The sequence below is a fragment of the Epinephelus fuscoguttatus genome, linkage group LG24, assembly GCF_011397635.1.
Source record: "Epinephelus fuscoguttatus linkage group LG24, E.fuscoguttatus.final_Chr_v1".
NCBI classification, from domain to species: Eukaryota; Metazoa; Chordata; class Actinopteri; order Perciformes; family Serranidae; genus Epinephelus; species Epinephelus fuscoguttatus.
Genome location: NC_064775.1, coordinates 2,530,648 through 2,552,787, shown reverse-complemented (window position 1 = coordinate 2,552,787; position 22,140 = coordinate 2,530,648). Strand labels below are relative to the sequence as shown.

The following is a 22,140-nucleotide window of genomic DNA, read 5'->3' as shown; positions in this document are numbered from 1 at the left end:
TATTTATGTCTCTCATTTGCTTCCACAGATTTCCTATCCTGTCCTGGGTAACCTGGATGTTGTATTTGATTTTTTTTCACCATGAATTTTTAGATCTTTATGATCTAACACTGCAGCAAACACATAAATCTGATCAAGTGAACAGTCACTTTTCAAAATGTTGAGTTGTTTTTTCTTCCTGCATAATCCCAGATTTACATCCGCAGCTGCGGGAGAACGAGACGACAATCGATGCCTAGTCGGGTCAATCCAATTTGTCCTGATTACTGCGAGTGGTTTCTCTGCCGTGTGTGCCATGTGGGCAGGCTTGCATCAGGCAGAAGCCACGTGAGGCGGCGATCAGGAGGTCAGGGCTGCTCCGGAATATCGACATGTTAAAAGCTTCATGGTGACGTGGAGCACAACGAATCAAACTGGAATTAAGTGACCCAGAAAGTTTAGTCTGCTTTTGATTCATGAGGCTTTTCTTTTTTCCTTGTTTGAGCTCCTTAGGGTGAATGGAGGGACTTCTTAAAGCTGCAGAAAACAATTTCATTTCGCTCGAATAATTTTGTGTCAGCAGTTTGTGTTCTCACTTACTGAAACTTAAGGACCTTTAAGGAGACTTTATAATAAGAGAACACTTCAGCAAGTGTGTAGCTGCAACAATAAATCAATGAATCGATCAAAAGAAAATTTAATGACATCTATTTTGAGACATTTTTCAAACAAAAACATTTTGATGGTCCAGGTTCTCAAATGTGAAGATTTGTGACCTTTCTTAGTCTTTAATCCTCGTAAACACGCTTTCTTCAGGTGAATAATATTCCCCTTGACATTGCTGAGTCCAACTGGAACATTTGTGCCAAATCAGAAGACATTTTCTGAAGGTGTTCTTGTGATGTCGCATTCACAAGAATAAGAGAAACAAGGTCACAGTGACCTTGACCTTTAATCTTTGACCACCAAAATTGGATCAGTTTATTGTTAAGTCCAAGTGGACATTTGTGCGAAATTTGAAAAAAAATTCTCAAGGCATTCTTGAGATATTGCACTCATCAGCATGAGATGGATCTAACGTCACAGTGACCTTTGACCACCAAAGTTGAATCAGTTTGTCATTGAGCTCCAGTGGACGTTTGTGCCACATTTAAAAGGAAATTTTCTCACAGCGTTTCTGAGATATCGCATTCACTAAAAATGAGAGAGACAATGACATAGTGACCTTGACCTTTCACCTATGATCATCAAAATCTAATCAGTTTATCATTGTTTCCAAGTGGACGTTTGTGCAAAATTTGAAGAAATTCCTTAAAGGCATTCTTAAGAAATCGTGCTCATGAGAATGAGATCGATGCAAGGTCACAGTGACCTTTGACCACCAAAATCAAATCAGTTTATTGTTAAGTCCAAGTGGATGTTTGTGCCATTTTTGAAAAAAAATAAATAAAAAAAAAAATCCTTTAGGCGTTCTTGAAATATTGTGCTCACAAGAATGAGACGGACAAGGTCACAGTGACCTTAACCTTTGAACACCAAAATCTAATCACTTTAACACTGAGTCCAAGTGGACGTTTGTGCCAAATTTGAAAAGAAAATTTCTCAAGGCGTTCTTGAGATATTGCACTCACGTGCATGAGATGGATCTAACGTCGCAGTGACCTTTACCTTTGAGCACCAACATCTAATCACTTTAACACTGAGTCCAAGTGGATGTTTGTGCCAAATTTGAAAAAAAAAATTCAAGGTATTATTAAGGTATCGCATTTGGAAGAATGCGATGGATCCAAAGTCACAGTGACCTTTGACACCACCTGACGCAACTACAGCATAAAGTATACACCTGAAATAAATAATCAACAAAGCAAATACTCAGGTAACGTACAGGTACCTCAGAGCTACACTCAGTGCTGTACCTGACTCTGTGCGTGTGTGTGTGTGTGTGTGTGTGTGTGTTTTGTGTGTGTACGTACTCTTTGGAGTAGGTGAGGACGTATCTGACCGGCTCTCCGTCCGTCAGGTTGTCGAGCGGATGCCACCAGCAGCTGAAGTCCTCCATGTTGGGCGAGCGGCAGAAATAGATGTGAGGCCTCTTCATCACGGCAACCTCCTCTGCAGAAAATCAAAAAGTCAGAGTGAGCCCGTTGCCACGGACTGCCGTTTGTTATTTCAATCCCTTTTTTATTCATCGTTCAGATTTCCTGAGCTGCCGACACACACTATACTTGAAATCACAAAGACGTTGTCAGTTTTAAAAAGTTTAAGCTTTAAAAAACATAAAATAAACAACACAAACAGTTTGTTGTCTTTCTACTTTGTGCCAAGTCAAAGCACAAACACAACAGGTCTGATTTAAGTAGGATGAAGTATGAGGTGCAGTAAACCCAAAATGTGACGTCCACATATGAGGACACCGGGTCTCAGGAGGATATGAGGAAGTTTCCAAACAAGCCGCCATGTTGGTTTCGGTTATAAGTCTAGAAGCCAATCTGGTCTCACTCTGAAATCGCAGAATACCGGCGCTTGGTCAAAATAAAGCATCCTGTCACGTCAGCATGATATGCGTTGTTAGGTTAAGGCAACGTTGTTAGGTTTAGCTAACATACGCACGTCATCAGGTTTAAGAAACATTCGCATGTCGTTAGGTTTAAGAAACATTCGCTCGTCGTTAGGTTTAAGAAACATTCACACGTCGTTAGGTTTAAGAAACATTCGCATGTCGTTAGGTTTAAGAAACATTCGCACGTCGTTAGGTTTAAGAAACATTCGCATGTCGTTAGGTTTAGCTAACATATGCATGTCGTTAGGTTTAAGAAACATTCACACGTCGTTAGGTTTAAGAAACATTCGCATGTCGTTAGGTTTAAGAAACATTCACACGTCGTTAGGTTTAAGAAACATTCGCTCGTCGTTAGGTTTAAGAAACATTCAAACGTCGTTAGGTTTAAGAAACATTCGCTCGTCGTTAGGTTTAAGAAACATTCGCACATTGTTAGGTTTAAGAAACATTCGCATGTCGTTAGGTTTAGCTAACATATGCATGTCGTTAGGTTTAAGAAACATTCGCTCGTTGTTAGGTTTAAGAAACATTCACACGTCGTTAGGTTTAAGAAACATTCGCATGTCGTTAGGTTTAAGAAACATTCACACGTCGTTAGGTTTAAGAAACATTCACATGTCGTTAGGTTTAAGAAACATTCGCATGTCGTTAGGTTTAAGAAACATTCACACGTCGTTAGGTTTAAGAAACATTCACACGTCGTTAGGTATAAGAAACATTCACACGTCGTTAGGTTTAAGAAACATTCGCACGATGTTAGGTTTAAGAAACGTTCGCACGTCATTAGGTTTAGGCAACACACGCACGTCATTATGTTTAAGAAACATTCGCATGTCGTTAGGTTTTCGCCAACACACATGTGGTTGGGTTTAGGACAAAGGAACAGGGTTTGGCTTACCAATCACACGGGAAATGAACACCGGCCTTGCAGGTGAAAGTCGGTGGTTGTTGGACCCATCCACCTACTGTCCGACCCACCCTACTCAGACTTCTGCCTCCTTCCGTCTGCCCCCTGACGTTACCAGGTACCGTTAAACAGTAACACTGACCAGCCGTGTATCATACCAACACTTAAGGACATTTTTTTTGTCAGTGTCTGAGATCAAAGTCACTGACCAAGCGCCGGATTTCAACGACTTCGGAGTCAGACCAGGTTGCCTCATTGCCTCTGCTTACAGTGACATTTCTAAATAATATCTCTTGTAGGTGCTGATGGTTTTATCGTCCAATCACAGTCTGCACACACATGCACGCTGTCGCCATGTCTTCACATCTAAACAACTGTTGGTCGACCTGGGTTAACTGCATGCTGGCGAACGCAGCTGCAGCGTTTGAGGGAAAATCGAAAAACAATTGATGTGACGTTGGTGACAAAGTAGATAATGGAGAGGTAACGAAACACACACACACACACACACACACACACACACACACACACACACAGTTGGTCTCATGACAGTGATTCAGAGCAGCAGTGGGAAATTGATCAGCGTCTGAAAACAGCAGGAACTCACAACAGTTGCAGATTAACATCAACTGGAAGTGAGACTTCGACCTCTCAACATTTCAGGACTCAACTTTTCAAAGGACGATCATATTCAAGCACGATTAAAGGGACAGTTCACCCTAAAATCAAACATACATAGTCTTCCTCTTACCTGTAGAGCTGTTTATCAGCCTAGATAGTTTTGGTGCGAGTTGCCGAGCGTTGGAGCTATCAGCAGTGAAGATGTCTGCCGTCTCTCAAAAATAACGGAACTAGACGATAGTGACCAATATTGGACGATCAAAGGTCGATTTAGTAATAATAGTTTGGAACATGCAAAAGGTTATAACTGATCACTCGGTAATTTACGTAATAAATTCCTGTGGCGATCCATCTTTCAAGCCAGTAAATTGGTCAACCTCTGCTGTCAACCATCTCATGTAGTCATGAGGTTTGTTCAGTCGTGGATCTGTAGACGTTAAAACTACATTTGTGTTTGGACACTTCACTGTTTGGTCTTCTCATCAATGTCGTCCATGACAACTGGGCAAACTCTCTGATGAAGGCTGTGGTACAGGTGAGCGGTCCGGCGGAAATATCGAGTGGACCTTGAGCTGAGATTGTTCTGTCAAACACCACCGCGAAGACTTTGTGTGTCATGTAAAAGAAAATGTCCTTGAGAGTCCACTAAAGCAGCGAGCCATCATGTGCCCCCCATAGATGAGAGCAGCGGGAGGCGAGCGGTAATCCATGAGAGAATGCATGGATCTGCAGTCTGAAGGCAGTGGGGAAACAAAAGCCTGTTGTGTTTGCTGTAAGGAGCTCAGAGAGCTGCCCCGCGGGGTCTTTCTAATCAACAACCTCCACTTCTCAGAAAGAATGAAAGGACGCACGCTGGGCACCGATAGAACTGGACTAATTCACACCTGCTGCAATCTGACAGCCCCAGGTTTTACTGTAGAGGCCGAGCAGCATCTGTAACATCGGGTTTATTTGTAACAATGTCAGGGTTTATTGCATCGAGGCGCCAGGTGGACAGAAAGCTACATACCAAACATTTAAGATGAATATTTGTCACTGCAGGAGTCACAGCTGCTGGTGCATCTTTAACCCCTCAGGTAGTTTTCAGCACCACCAACGTTTTTATAAAAGTAAATCAACATTCAACTTTATTAATTTCAGACATTCAGTTCCATTTCATAGGAGTCAGCTTTAAACCATCAAAGGGAACATTAGGTCGTCTTTATTCTCTGCGATATTTTTAAAACGGTGAGCAAGGTGTTGATGACATTTCCTGATGGAACATCAATGAAGAGATGCACGAAAACCTCAAGACATAAGATGACGATGAAGAGACGCAAAACAACCACAAACTGACAAAATGACCTCAAAGAGACGAAAATTGACGAAATGCAAAAGGACTGCAAGAAGACCGCAAAGTGACCATAAAGAGATGCAATGGACTACTAACTGACCCACAGTGACCCAAAGGAGATGCAAAATGACCACGAAGGGACATGACGGATTACAGACTGACCCAAAATGACCACAAATTGACAAAAAACAACCACAAACTGATGCAAAATGACCACAGAGACTCAAAACGACCACAAAGAGACACAAAATGACCATTAACTGATGCAAAATGACCTCAAACTGACATAAAACAACCACAAAGGGTCCTAAATTGACCACAAAGAGACACAACACAACCACAAAGGGACGCAAAATGACCAGAGACTCAAAATGACCACAAAGAGATGCAAAATTACCACAAAGACACTCAAAACAACCACAAAGAATGACCACAAAGAGACACAAAATGACCAAAAACTGATGCAAAATGACCACAGAGACTCAAAACGACCACAAAGAGACGCAAAATGACCACAAAGAGACTCAAAACGACCACAAAGAGACTCAAAACGACCAGAGACTCAGAACGACCACAAAGAGACTCAAAATGACCACAGAGACTCAAAATGACCACAACGGGATGCAAAATGACCACAAAGAGACACAAAATGACCACAAAGAGACGCAAAACGACCACAGAGACTCAAAACAACCACAAAGAGACTCAAAACGACCACAAAGAGACTCAAAACGACCAGAGACTCAGAACGACCACAAAGAGACTCAAAATGACCACAGAGACTCAAAATGACCACAAGTGGATGCAAAATGACCACAAAGAGACACAAAATGACCACAAAGAGACGCAAAACGACCACAGAGACTCAAAACAACCACAAAGAGACGCAAAATGACCACAAAGAGACTCAAAACGACCACAAAGAGACTCAAAACGACCAGAGACTCAGAACGACCACAAAGAGACTCAAAATGACCACAGAGACTCAAAATGACCACAACGGGATGCAAAATGACCACAAAGAGACACAAAATGACCACAAAGAGACGCAAAACGACCACAGAGACTCAAAACAACCACAAAGAGACACAAAATGACCCCAAAGAGATGCAAAATGACCACAGAGACTCAGAACGACCACAAAGAGATGCAAAATAACCCTAAGAGATGCAAAATGACCACAAAAAGACGCAAAATGACCACAGAGACTCAAAACAACTACAAAGAGACACAAAATGACCCTAAAGAGATGCAAAATGACCACAAAGACACTCAAAACAACCACAAAGAATGACCACAAAGAGACACAAAATGACCAAAAACTGATGCAAAATGACCACAGAGACTCAAAACGACCACAAAGAGACTCAAAATGAACACAGAGACTCAAAATGACCACAACGAGACGCAAAATGACCACAAAGAGACTCAAAACGACCACAAAGAGACTCAAAACGACCAGAGACTCAAAACGACCACAAAGAGACTCAAAACGACCAGAGACTCAGAATGACCACAAAGAGACTCAAAACGACCACAGAGACTCAAAATGACCACAACGAGATGCAAAATAACCCTAAAGAGACACAAAATGACCACAAAGAGACACAAAATGACCACAAAGAGACGCAAAACGACCACAGAGACTCAAAACAACCACAAAGAGACACAAAATGACCCCAAAGAGATGCAAAATGACCACAGAGACTCAGAACGACCACAAAGAGATGCAAAATAACCCAAAGAGATGCAAAATGACCACAAAGAGACGCAAAATGACCACAGAGACTCAAAACAACCACAAAGAGACACAAAATGACCACAAAGAGACTCAAAACGACCACAGAGACTCAAAATGACCACAACGAGATGCAAAATGACCCTAAAGAGACACAAAATGACCCCAAAGAGACACAAAATGACCACAAAGAGACACAAAATGACCCTAAGAGACGCAAAACGACCACAAAGAGACACAAAATGACCCTAAAGAGACGCAAAACGACCACAGAGACTCAAAACAACCACAAAGAGACACAAAATGACCCCAAAGAGATGCAAAATGACCAGAGACTCAGAATGACCACAAAGAGATGCAAAATAACCCTAAGAGACGCAAAATGGCCACAGAGACTTAAAACAACCACAAAGAGACACAAAATGACCCTAAAGAGACGCAAAATGACCACAGAGACTCAAAACGACCACAAAGAGACGCAAAATGACCAGAGACTCAGAACGACCACAAAGAGATGCAAAATAACCCTAAGAGACGCAAAATAACCACAAAGAGACACAAAACGACCACAAAGAGACTCAAAATGACCCTAAAGAGACGCAAAACGACCACAGAGACTCAAAACAACCACAAAGAGACACAAAATGACCACAGAGACTCAGAATGACCACAAAGAGACACAAAATGACGCCAAAGAGACACAAAATGCCCATTAACTGATGCAAAATGACCACAGAGACTCAAAACAACCACAAAGGGATGCAAAGTTACCATAAAGCAATGCAATGGTCTTCAAACTGACCCAGAATGACCACACAGAGATGCAAAATGACCACAAACTACCGGCCGTTTAAGAGGCGTGAGGAGTCAGCAGTCAGTGACGGAATAAAACGGTCAATAAAACAGTTTTCCAAGTATTGTGAATCAGCGCAACCATGAGAGGTCCTTGAGCAAACAGTCACACATGTGAGCACCAAACATTAGGCTGATTGTTCCAGTAGTTTGTGAGATTAGCTGAGGACAGACACACACACACAAATGATCCCCTCTGGACTTACAGCTGGAGGAGATAAATATGAAGTCATGCAATGTGTATCAGAAGATTGAAGACGAGTGTTGAGGACACGTGAATCTATAAACATAATGCGCCAGGCAGCGATCACTGAAGGTCCAGTCACAGCGTCTGACAGGAGGCTGATCACACCAACAGAAGCAGGCAGAGCTCATTCCTCGTGACATCTGGCTGAACAGTTTTCTTTGTGAAAAGCATGAAGAACTTTTCATGTGGAACAAATCTCAGGAAGGTTGAGACTAAATATTAAGTGTGACAGATCGATGCAGTGTGCGCTGAAATCTTTATTTCCCTCCAGATATTTACAGCAGCAGCAACAGACTCAACAACACTTCAGACGGTCCAAATGAGCATTTTGGGTTATTTCGCGTTTTTTTTTTTTGCATTTATTGCTGTCATCTTTTCAAATTGTTTTTATTTAATTTTAGGTCTTCATGCTTCTCTCTGTCTTAAACAATTGTGCACCAATGCACACTTACAGCTCCAGTGTGTCGGATTTAGGGAGAAATATTGGCAGAGATGGAATAAAATATAATAAGTGTGTTTTCTTTAGTGTATATTCACCTGAAAATAAGAATAATTCTGTTTTCGTTACCTTAGAATGAGATGTTTATATCTACATAAGGAGCAGGTCCTCGTCTACGGAGATCGTCATGTTGTACCAACTACAGTAGCCCAGAACAGACAAACCAAACACTGGCTCTAGGCAGGGACATTTACGTTTTTGTGTGGGCCATTAGAGTTTGCAGCCCCTCTGTAACGAGCCCAAAAGCTTCAGAAAAACACCAATTTTTAAATTAAAAAAAGCTTCATTTAATGTTTTTACTGGTTTAAATCAGCTGGTCTGTTTGTTTCAGAGAGGAAGAGGCCTCTGTGGATAATTCAGCTCCTGGTAAAAACCTCCTGGTCAATGAACACTGCAGGAAATCTAACCAGGAGGAGTTTCACCACTAGATGTCACTGAAGCCTACACACTACTCCTTTAATGTTATCAAATTAGACAAGATACTGATGGAAAATGACCACCAAGAGACACAAAATGACTATAATAAAATGCAAAAGGACTACTAAGACACAAAAGACAACGAGACACAAAATGACCCCAAACTGACGCAAAATGACCAGAAAGAGACACAACAACCAAAAACTGACAGAAAACAACCACAAACTGATGCAAAACAACCACAAAGAGACATGAACAGACTAAACTAAGAGGACATCTATGACAAATGTGAAGACTCTTGTGCCATCTTGCAAACTATCGTTCCACTACAGTGTTGTTGTCAGTGATCACCATGACGAGGACAAAGCTTCTGTTTGGAAGCAGACAGAGAGTGGACGCAGACGTTGTGCACAGAAACAAGTCAGGTCTCACAAATCAACATAAACCAAAGATTTTGAAATGATCTTTTTGATTTTGTCGGCACATTCATGTCCAAATCGAGGGCATGAAATCGAGGGCATGCGTGCAGCTCAAAACTGTCTGAAAATAAAGAGAGTGATGCTCTGAACTCGTCGATACCTCCCCACTGAGGCATCGACGAGCTGCCAACACGTCCAGCTGAGCAGAAATAAAATGGCCGACACCGCTGCCTGCTGCCCGATAACAGTCTCTTCCAAAAAGACTCTTCCGCATGAGCTTCTCAAAATGTGATTTAGTCAGTATTAAATAAATACACAAATAAATACATGAATAGGGCTGTGAAATAAATCTTGAAATAAACAAATGAGGCAAAAAAAAAAGACATAAATAAATGCATATATAAATTTATAAATGAGTCAATATTGTAAAAGAAAAAATTTAATTATTCATAATTCCACATTTATTTATTTCAGGGGACTTTTAATAAAAAATAGTACAACTAAGCATAATAATTTTTTTTCATTTATAAGCACCTTTCAAGTCACCCAATAACACAAAAAAAGAGATAGGATAGTCGCTACATTAAAAAAAGTAATGACAAACAATAACCAAAATAACAAAAAATGACAACATTGAAATGCAAATACAGATAAAAAATATATTCATAAAAAGATTTTATTGCATTTCATAACTCCACATTTATTTATTTCAGGGAACTTTTATTTCCAATGCCATATTTAATTATTTAAGGGAACTTTAATTTACAAATGCCATTTTTTATTTAATTTATTTATTTTCTGATACCACATTTATTCATTCCAAGGATCATATATTTCACAATTCCACAATTATTTATTTCAGGGATGTTTTATTTTATAACTTAATATTTATCTAGGGAGCTTTTATTTTTTTTCTCTATTAAAGGGAACTTTTGCCACATTTATTTATTTCAGGGAACTTTTAATTTAATGCCATTTGTTTTTATTTCAAGGATTTTTTTATTTCATAAGTCCACATTTAATTATTTCAGGGAACTTTTATTTCCCAATATCATATTTATCTACAGGATCTTGTATTTCCCTGATTCCATATATATATATATATATATATATATATATATATATATATATATATATATATATATATATATATATATATATATATATATATATATATATATATGGTAATAGATTCTGGTGTGGTGGTTAGCACTGTCACCACAGCAAGAGGGTTGCTGGTTCTTCTGTGTGGAGTTTGCATGTTCACCCCGTGTCAGCGTGGGTTCTCTCCGGCACCTCTAAATTGTCCGTGAATGTGAGCGTGAATGGTTGTTTGTCTCTATGTGTCAGCTCTCGACCTGTCCAGGGTGTACCCTGCCTTTCGCCCGATGTAGCTGGGATAGGCTGCGTTAGAAGATGAATGAATGAATGTATATATATATATATATATATATATGTATATATGTATATATATATATATATATATATATATATATATATATATATATATATATATATATATATATATATTTTTTTTTTTTTTTTTTGGAGAACTTTGTTCATAATTCCTACACACATTCACAATTTACATCACCCAAAGTTGTCAATTAAAAAATGTCCTTTATGAAATAAAAATGTATTTATTTATTGAACTACACTGACTTTTTTATATATTTATATTTACATGTATTTATATATTTATTGCCTTGTTTAATTATTTTAGGAATTATATCATAGCCATATTATTTCAAAGGCACATTTATTTATATATTTATGACTTTATTTATTTATTCAGCAGCAACATATGGATTTAAAGCTTTGTGAGGACATAACAAACAAATTCAATGATTAACAGCTGATTTATTCAAGTAGATAATTAAAGGCAAACTTCAAACACTGAAGGATGAAGATGATACATGAATAATAAAAGCAGCTTTGACATGCTGGACTCACCGTGGCTGTGTTTTTCTTTATAATCGACGTCCTGGGCAACGATCCTGCTGCTGCCCACAGGAGGAAGCAGACAGAGCAGCAGCCACAGCATCCTGAAACCTTCTGTTCACCTGTCACAAGGAAAACAAACACACAAGCTCAGGCCAGAGAAAAAACTCCCACAGCAAATCCAGATCCTGCTTCACTCACTCAGTTTCCAGCAGAAACTTGTGACCCTAACACGAGTGGACATTTGTACTTGAGAGGGCAGCAGTGTGATGGCCCTGTGGCTCTTTGAGTCCAAACATGAGCAGCGGCGACTCTGGAGAAGCATCACTTCCTCCAATCATGAGACGCATCACCCCCTCCACCTCTTTCCATCTCCCAGGAAACCAGTCCTCCGCTGGGGCGCCAAAGACATCAACAAACATCCTTTAAAGAGCGCGCTCATTCCCAAAAACTAGACTCAGCACAGAGTAAAGAATAGAAAGACTAATTTAGGTTCACTGGTGGGAATTCCTCCCACGTGAGTCCCAGAGTTGTAGCAGTGAAGAGTCTAAAACCAGTAACACCACAATGGAAATATGGATCCTTGGTACGGAAGTCTAGAGCTGCTGATATTAAAATGGAATCAGATTTTCAATTTGTGTGCACGTGATGTCAAAAATTAAAATCAAAACAAGCAGATTTAGTGCTTCATTTTTGGTTTAGCAGTTTTGTGTTCACTTACATTTTCCAGACAGATAGGTCATTCGTCAAAAAAAAAAAAAAAAAAAGAACTCTGTTAAGGAGCTGTGCCTTGTCGAAATTAACACATATGACAGACACAGGAAGTCCGTGTCCGTGTCCGTGTGTTATCCATCTGGAAAATGTAAGTGAGTAATTTAATGATCCACATTTTAACATGGAGGTCTATGGGGACAGCCTCGAGCAATCATTAGAGGAACTCCAACATTTTGGCACTTCAACATATGCTTCATTTTTTTTCAGCCTTGGACGTTTACCACTTGTGATTAACATTTTATTCAGTCTGACATTGTTTCTGTGACTCCCTCTCTACAGTCTACCCCCTACTACAACAGTCCACCATGACAGAGAGATCATTAGGCTTTTAAGATTCTGATGAAAGCTCATTACTCTAATCAGCTTAGTCAAGTGAACCGCTCCTTCAGAAACTACTGAGCAAATGTGGCATTTGAGGCCAAACTGGCATGGAAACCAACACTCATGGACTTGAAGTTGACATATGACGTCCAAGGTACCCTGGGTGTGTTGGTTGTTGACGTTCTGGGACGCCGTGTCAACTTCAGCCTGTTACATGCATTGTCTGTTTTCAAAATACACTTCTGTTTTCACAGGAAATGTACAGTTTGCATACAGTCTCTTTCAAAATAAAAGCACTATATCAGTATAACACAAATTGTTTTTTTTTCCTTCAACAACTAAAGCAAGTGGTTGAGTTAAAAAAAAAAAGAACAGGGTTTGGCTTTACAATCACATCATTCAGAGGAAGTGAACACCAGCCTCCTGGGTCAAAGTTGGTGGTTGTTGGACCCATCTACCACCCCTGCTGCCCACCCTATTCAGACTTTTTGTCCCCTTAACTTATGATGTTGTCCAGCAGCGTTTCCCCCTGACACTGTCGGGCCTGGCTGCGTATCATGCTCACCTGAAAGGACGGCTTTTTCTGTCGGTGTCTAACGCTGGAAGTCACTACCAAAGCGCAGGTATTCAATGACGTCAGAATGAGACTGGGTTTTGGAAACATCGTGACCGATAAAGGACCATAGCAGTGGTTTATGGGGTTTTTCGTTTCTTTTTTTTTTTTTTTAGTTGGCTTAAAGTTTTTCCGTCTGGTTTTATCTGGAACCAATTCCCTCCTTAAAGGTATAGTTTGGATCTTGAAGTGGGGTTGTATGAGGTGCTTATCCATCGTCAGAAGCCCTTTTTAAACAGGAGTTGTGCAAATTTGCAGGAAAGCCCAATCAGTCTTTTTTCAGCATTGGCAGTATAAAAACAAAATCAGGGAGTGCAGCAAAATGCCGCCTGCCTACTTTTGTTTATACAGAATGTGCCTTTTTCGGGGCAATGGGGGGCGTGAGCAAGTAACAAAACATGTAGCTCAGCGTGTGACGTAAACAGTGACGTGGGAGGGAAGCCGCGGCTGGTCAGTCCTTCGGCGATTCTCTCATAAGTCGGCCCGTCCTTCACCGTCCCCGTCATCTGACAGTTAATGGCCTCTTTGTTTGCGAGGACAAGGAGGGCGCGCAATTCCTTGTCTCCCCAGTTGCTCATCTTTACAGTGTCTGTCAGGTTTGTGTTTCCCTCTTGCTACTAGCTGCTCGCTAATTCCTGCTATCAGCTGTTTCCTGTTTATCCACCGCCAGTGGGTCGCACGTGCGGCGTCATCAACAGCTCCTCCCACAAGTCATCAACAGCTCCTCCCACAAGTCATCAACAGCCTCAGTCTGTTTAAACTAAAAGGGTTCCACCAATATGTCTACCCTACGAGGCGGAAAATTGGGCACCTCGGATCAACTCGCCAATCTGGCTCTGTGTGTCTAAACGCTCGCAGCTTGCCGGCAAAATGGCCCAACATTAGCGGAAAATCTGGCAGTGTAAAAGGGGCTAATGTATACCATACAGTAGATGTCAATCAATATGCCCACAGTTTGGAGAAGTGGTAAGAGTCTGACATGGAAGCTATAAAATGTACTGCTGTGGACAGAGGTAACAGCAAAACATATTTTAGCCACCTAAAGACTTAAAATCCATTTAAATGTAAGCACTGTGATTCAGTGCTAGCTCTTGAGGCAAAATTGATCCAATATAAAAGGACATACAATTTTTAATAGCTCTAGAGGCAGGAGAGACATACAGTATTTCCATATAAAAAACAACACTGCAACACTAGCAGGATATACTATAAACAGATGAATTTACATGCACACAGTCTGGCTCTAGTGCAGGTCCGTTTTTCCTTTCATCCTAAATGTTTCCATAGCTAAGCTTTTAAACCAGTCGTATCCATCTGTGGTCACACACTCATCTTTTGTGGGATATTGATGTCAATGACTGCACACTGTCATATTTCACCAGAAATAGTTAACTGCATTAATTAATGAATTACTTGCACAGCACCTTACACTCTCCTGCCTGTAAGAGAATAGAACAATAAGGGGGAGGCGGAGCTCTCCGCTGTGTTGTTTTAGCATCTCCAGCATCTGTTTCAACCAGTAAGTTAGTCTGTGTTACTGTGTGACTTTGTTGTGTCAAAGGTTAAGTTAAGATTCAACGTCTTCCACCAGCTAAAAGGACTGTTTTTCTCAGTGGAGTCTGGTTTTGAAGTGAGCGATGTAACAAGTTCAGTTCCACGTCAGAAATTGTGACCTATCAGCAAGGTAAAGATAGGAAAATGCTGTAAATGTAGCCTACAATTAAATGGATAGAGATATTTTTGGTGGCTGAAAGGCATTTTGTTGCTCACCCTGTCCACAGCAGGACATTGCTTAGCTTTCATGTCAGACTCCAGCCTGCTTCTCCAAAGTGGAGCTGTGTCGACTGTAGGTAATACACTGACTACGGATAAGTGACTCATACAACCTATGCCATCCTGTTAAAGAGGTCTTTTGAAAGGCAAAACCTAAGTCTGTTGTCACAAATCCATTATAAACTAAACGTTGTACCTCATGCTTTGTAAAATGACTGGAGGAAACATAAATTACGTTTCGCAATCCTTCAATCTGAGCGTCACAATCAAGAAATTGTTTGAGGATGACCTGCCATGAAACAATTTCCCAGCGTGAACAGACATCTTTTCCACTGCAGCAACTTTTCTTAGAAGAACACAGGAACCCTTTTAAGGACACTCTGAGCTCTTTCTCTCGTATTGACCGGGAGGACGAGGATCTAAATTTACATCCTGCCTCCCAAAGAAAAATCTGTCCTCATGGCAGGGACGGGCTTCGTGACGGCTCAATCAGGGACAGCTCACCTGCAACAAGTTTGCCAAAGCAACTATAAGTAGGACTAATCTTTTTCAGCACAGTAACGATCCCAAGAATTGATCCTGAATGTGGACCTGAAGAGCCCGGTTCTAAATTCAGTTCCTCCATTTCAAATAGATCGTCAATACTTTTACTTTAGTATTTCTGCTGCTCTCACTCGAGTACAGGATTAGAGGAGGGTCTGCTGCCATCATCCAGCCGCTGAGGTCAGCCGAGGTCTGGAACACCAGCCATAAAATAAAAACGCCCTCCGTGTGGAGACCAACATCAAGATTGTGGTGAGAGTGATGAGTCACATGTCGTCGCGTCTGCTCTTGGAGGAGCAGCAGCAGTGACATGCGAACAGCAGCGATCCTCGAGCGCTAACACAACAATCATTGTGAATAATCCCCGCCTTGATCTTGCAGGAGGGGGGAGGATTAAAAAAGAGACCTTGTTGGGTTTTATCTGGAGGCCTCAGCTGACCCTGACACAGAATACCATGACACAAGACGACCTCCATGAAAAGTGCACAAAAAAAAAAAGGATGAACTGTAGCTGCTTGTTTTTAATCCCTCAGCGTCACCAACCAACACCTCTGTCCAGAAACAGACAGGCACTCATTTTTATTTGTTTTAAAGGCAACAGCTTTGATTTTTATTGGAGAGTGGAGCTTAGATTTAACTCAAAATCATGACCCATACATGCTATTAAAGGATTGACTGGTCGCATGAGGCCAAAGAAGCTCATTTTGCTCTTTGGGTTTGCAGAGCTGAGGCTGAGGTCAAAACAAACACTATTCATTTCCCCACCCTGGCAGAGACTGCAGCAAAATCTCCATAAAAACAAACGGCATTTCATGGCAGGAAATCCACCAATGTCACAGTAAAAAATGACCACTTTTCCGCGTCAAAATCCCGGCAGGAAATGCAACAATGTGTCGGTGAAAAACACCTGCTTATGTGGCACTAACTGCTTTTCGCGCCTCTAACCTGGCAGGAAAAGCAGAGATATCTCGGTGAAAAAAACAAGTGCTTTTGGTGCCACTATCCTGGCAGGAAACTCAACAATGTCTCGGTAAAAAATAATCGTTTATCTTGGCACAACCCCTGCATGACACGCAGCAATGTCTCCCGTCTTTCGTGCCACTAACCTGGCAGGAAAAGCAGCAATGTAAAAAAAACACCCACTTTTGTGCCACTATCCCCGTAGGAAATGCGGTGATGTCTCGGTAAAAAAACCAGCACTTTTGTGGCAAAATGTTTCCAGGAAACAGGGCAATATCTCACTAAAAATAACAGCTTTTCATGCCGCTATCCCTGTAGGAAACGCGGTAGGAAATGCATCAATGTTGCTGTAAAACATTAGTGCATTTCGTGCCCCTAAAAACGAGCACTTTTCGTTGCAAATCCCGGCAGGAAATGCAGCGCCGCTATGCAGACAGGAAACGTCATGATGTCTTTGTAAAAAACAACCGATTCATCCACCAACCTGGCAGGAAACGCAGGAATGTTTCGGTAAAACAATGAACAGTTTTCATGTCACTATCCCAGCAGAAAAATGACACGATGACTCCCTAAATCACAACCTTGTTGTGGTATCTTGGTCTTCAGTGGTCTGCAGCGTGACGAACGTCTAACACCGACTCCCTCCAAGATGTGAAGGACCTGAACAGCCTCAGACAGACAGCTTAACTAACAGCAGTATGTGTTACAGACCACACTCCTGTGAGCACGCACCACATGATCACAGCTGATAGAGTCACCTTAGATGCACTCTGCTGAGAAGGACCTGCAGCCAGAATAGAAAGACCAAACCAGACCTGATCTGACTCAGAATACTGTGGATTTATGATTTGTTTTCCTTCATTCCTCCTGTCCGCTGTGACCTCATCATACAGTCACGAGAGTTATTCCTCTTTACTTCACCTCCAGGTTACGGGCCCATTCACAATTTCCTGTCTCACAATACAAAAGTCCAACCTGAATGGGATGCCCTGAGCTGTTGAAGCCTCGTGCATGTGACTTCTCGGACTAAGAGAAAGCCATACATTCATTGCATAACCATTACATTACATAACCTCTTAGATGCTGCACAGAAAAAGCAGGGTTTACAGTTTAACGTGCCTGTAAAGCTAATTACCTGAGGTGCAACTTAACATGCAGCTGGATAATTGTTAATGAATCGACTTGGATTGTTTTATTGGCCTGTAAATCCACAGTGAATGTGATCAAACCACTCCAGCATCTGACGGCTTTCAGAGATACGCAGGTGGCCGCGTGTCAAAGTCCTTGAGCTGTGATAATATTAGTCACAGAACATCACGTATTACAGAGCACACATTTTCAAAAGCTGAATAAACTCCAGCAGTGCTGTATGAAGACCTTGAGTACTGATAGAAAGTCTCAGGACAAAACCTCGTCGACGTTATCAGAAATACGTGCCTCTTACAAGACTCAAGGTAAAAGTTCTAGGACTTCCACCCTGTGGGTTTGAGAAACAACACGAGGAGTCTGCAGCCACAGAGACGCAGCGCAAACCACGCCCACTGGAGAGGAATACCAACCCGGATTCACTCTACAGTCATCAAAACCTGTTGCATGGGCAGCGTCTTCCAGCATCGGAAACGTGACAGGACAACAATGAAAGATAAGGGGACAGAAGTCCGAGTAGGACGGTTCCAACAACCACAGACTTTCACCCTGGAGGCCGGTGTTCACTTCCTGTAAGACTGTAAAGTCAAACCTGGTTCTTTTTACTGTAACCCAACTATGTGTGTTTGTAAACACAGATCTCCAAGGCTGGTACCTGCAGTTATTCCACAGGCTAGTTGATAACACGTCGGGCAGGAAATCCAAAGTGTGGGATCATTTTGAGAAGGTGAAGGACGAACCCAAGGTGATATGTAAACTCATCTTCATTGGTCGACTACAAACATGACGTATCATCTGAAACATGGAAGTAGCTACATGCCCATTAGCCCACAGCGTCATTAACAGGCGGCTCGCTCAGTGTGTGACGTGCACTTGGAGATAAAATATAGGCCTATATTAATGAAGCTTCATTAGTACGGTTTTGTATTTCTCTCATGAGCTCAAGTATCAGTGTTGAATGCAGCTGTTTGAACTGTGTGCACAGAAACAGAACCATGCTGTCACACTGATCTCTCCAAAGGTCCATCTGATACCTGAATGCAGCGTCCCCTCACTATCTGATCCTCACAGCCAATCACAGCACTCCGCTCTACTTGTTGCCGTGACGACTGCCCGCCCGCCCCCCCCCCAATTACAGCAGCTGATTGATTCTCTGCGCTGTTTGACAGCAGCGAGGTCATGTTGGAGATGTTTCTGACAGGTAAATCTATGTGGATGACAGGTGTGTGTCGGCCCGCTGTAGGAGTCCACCCCAATCAATCTGTCAGAGTCCGTCAGATATCACAATGAATCACTGTGTAACCATTTTATTAACCTGCAGGTGAACAGGCAGCTGACTGGCATCACCTTTCATGGGTTATTTCATGATGTCACAGCTGTGAAGAATAATTAAAGTCACTGAGCAGCTCTTTTATCCTCTGCTGGATGTGCACACATTCTCAGTTCTTCACTCAACTAACGTCCACCGTACAGAGAGCAGAGGACTTTGCAAAGATATTTAAAAGACTAAAGTCTGACACCGTCTTAAGACAACGTGAGTTTGCAAGACTACAGATTATTTCCCATCCTGCTCCTGGTGGAACATATCACATCAGAGTCCCTTTGAGAAATACAACATCCGAACATTTCCTTACGTTTCTGCAAAAACACATAACTCTAGAAACACGAGATAAAAGGCGTCACATGTTGACAGTATTCTTGTCAATTCGGATCGGATACAAATCAAACACGGACTCCACAGCTCCACCAGTTTCTCCTCCTTCTCCAAAGTCGTTTGGTGTAAGGTCAACATATGCTAAAAAGGCAGCTATGCACTTCTGAAGAACAGAAAACCACCCACTTCTAATGTTATCAGCCCACTGAATGGCCGTTATCACTACAATTCTAATGCTTCAGATGGGGCAAACTGCACCTACCAGGAGACCAGAAGTTATATGTCCAACACTGTGAAACTAAATTGCAGTTTGGTTATGGTTAGGCGCTGAAACTACTTGCTTAAGTTTCGGAAAAGATCATTCATTTATTTTCCATTAGCGCTTATCCTGTTAGGAGTCGTGGGGGGCCTGGAGCCTATCCCAGAGGGATGCAGACCCTGGACAGGTCTCCAGACTATCACAGGGCTGACACATAGAGACAGACAACCATTCACACTCACATTCACACCTATGGACAATTTAGAGTTACCAATTAACCTGCGTGTCTTTGGGCTGTGGGAGGAAGCTGGAGTACCTGGAGGAAACCCACGCTGACACAGGGAGAACATGCAAACTCCACACAGAGGGGCTCCCCCACCCTGGGTTCGAACGAGGAACCGTCTTGCTGTGAGGCGACAATGTTAACCACTGCACCACCAAGCTGCCTGCAAAAGGTCATGGTTTGGATTACAGTCAGATTGTTAACTTCAGACATGAAGTAACTTATGTAAGTGACGTAAGTAAATTCGTAAAACTGACTTAGGCACAATCCCAATACCCCCCCTTGTCCACTACCTCTTAGCCCTTGTCCACTACCTCTTAGCCCTTGTCCACTACCCCTTGGCCCTCGAAATGAAGCAACGGGGGGTAGGGGTAGAAATCTTTCCCTAGGAATTGGGACACCACTCACTACGTCACCACGTCGGTTATGTTCACGCATACGTAACTATTTTAAACAGGAAGCTGCGAGCCATCCACATTTCCAGTCGACATCTGCAATGGAGTGTCCAGTTGAGTTGATCCTACCGATCGCGTTTGCCGCATTCAAAATGCTTTGTTTGATGAACAGCAGACGACAGGGACTTCTGCTAGCTAGATAGCTAGCTAACCAGCTAACATTCGACATTTTTGCAGAACAGGACAGATGACAGACGCCAGATAGTGCGAGCTAGTCAACCTGACGACGGTAACGTTAGCTATGTATGAACTTTTTTCCCCGTCTCTTGCTCGGTGGTAGCCATGGCGATGTCTACCCCGCGCTGGCAAGTCAGCATCTGAAATCCCTCGCTCCGAAGGGCTAGTTTCATACCCACTACCCCTCGTTATGCCCCCTACCCCTACACGCAAAAAGGAATTGGGACACCACTACCCCTCACGGGAACGCGCAAATCTAGGGGTAGGGCTATGGGGGGGTATTGGGACGGGCCCCAACTCTACTGAACGCTAAGTTTTGGTCACATAGGACACAAACAGCTGTCTCCCGGGTAAAAGTCCTGGGTTTTTTTGAGTCATCCATCCACCCCAGCCCCCTCCCTACTCAGGCTCTGTTGCCTCTTATATTACGTCACCTGACTTCGTCATTTGTCGATGATAAACGAGATATTAGAGACGGAATTATGATGTATCACGTATAGTAAAATGGCTTTTGAAGCAGTTATTCATATGAAATAAAGGTTATTTTAAAGGTTGTTTCATAAATTTGTATCACTGAATTTGTGCTCATTCAAAGCCAGTGTAACGAAGGGCTGAATGACTTCAGTTTCTTTGTTTCCCTGGCAGGAGAAGGGGAATACATAACAACAAAAACAAAATAAAAGGCAGTATTGACCCAAAATTTCACAATCAATCCATCCCTAATGTCAATGTTATGTTCTGGTGATTTGTGAGCACTTTGTAAGTGATTTCCAAAAGTGAGGAGCCTTTAAACATCATAAATGTAGTTATATATTGAATGCAACACTCTGACATCAGAGTGTACACCTACATAAAAAAGTACAAGTTGTTCCTGTTTGCATTGCTCTGATTGCTCTACTCCAAAACAATCAGTCATTCCTTCTGTCTTTTGTCTGCAAAACTCTATTTAATATAATTGTTTGTCAACATTTAAAGGTCGTCAGGGTCCCCAAAATAAATGAGGTATTCACGCTGAGAACGCAGACATTAAAAAAGCCATTTAAAATAAGAGATAAGGTTTATTTAAAAAAGTGGAGCGCTTGTTGCTTCATCACACTGCCGTCCCCAGAGGCGAGGCTCCGACCTTTAACAACAAAGACTCTAATTAAGTCCCCGCACACAAACAGCAGCGAGAGGCTTAATGGAAACGCAGCCGTCTAAAAAAAGAAAAAGGGAGGACAACTTATGGATCTCGATGACATTCATTCGAATTAATTACTGCATTCATTCCGTCACTGTCACACTGACAGCAACACAAAACATCTGAGAGCTGACGAAACACACAAAAGACAGTTTGAAATGTGTTGAATAGGATCAAAAAATAACTTTGTTGAGTCATACGAGTCCACAGAACGCACTGTCATGGTCCCAGATTTCAAAAGCTGAAAAGATAAAACAATTCTGTTGGTTATCAGTCAACAGAAAATTGAACTCTGGGCAATTGTGATGGCCATTCTGAAAGTTGCTATTCCAGTGTTGGCAACTGTCTACACTGCAAAGCAACCCAAAAAAGGAAGACGGACTGATCAAAAGAGCGTCTGGCAATAAACAAAGTAAAACGTGTCAATAGCAGCAAAGAGTTTAAGACATGGAGAGAAAAAGTTGCTAATATACCTCTTTTTCCATTGTC

The 22,140-nt window shown here is 41.8% G+C and overlaps 1 protein-coding gene across 3 annotated transcripts in view; it reads right to left on the bottom strand.

The window, feature by feature from the left end:
- The window catches only part of LOC125884828 (prolactin receptor-like), a 45,840-nt gene that overhangs the window by 15,690 nt on the left and 8,010 nt on the right, over positions 1-22,140 (bottom strand). Inside the window, exons 1-3 of one of the 3 annotated variants that reach the window (XM_049570073.1) lie at positions 19,873-19,973; positions 11,526-11,635; positions 1,953-2,091 (exon numbers count right to left, since the gene is read on the bottom strand). In XM_049570073.1, coding sequence (XP_049426030.1) covers positions 1,953-2,091; positions 11,526-11,616 — 230 coding nt within the window. In that variant the 5' untranslated portion in view covers positions 11,617-11,635; positions 19,873-19,973. Of the gene's footprint in view, positions 1-1,952; positions 2,092-11,525; positions 11,636-15,668; positions 15,981-19,872; positions 19,974-22,140 lie in introns of those variants that run through there. The other 2 variants (XM_049570074.1, XM_049570072.1) reach the window with 2 other exon arrangements.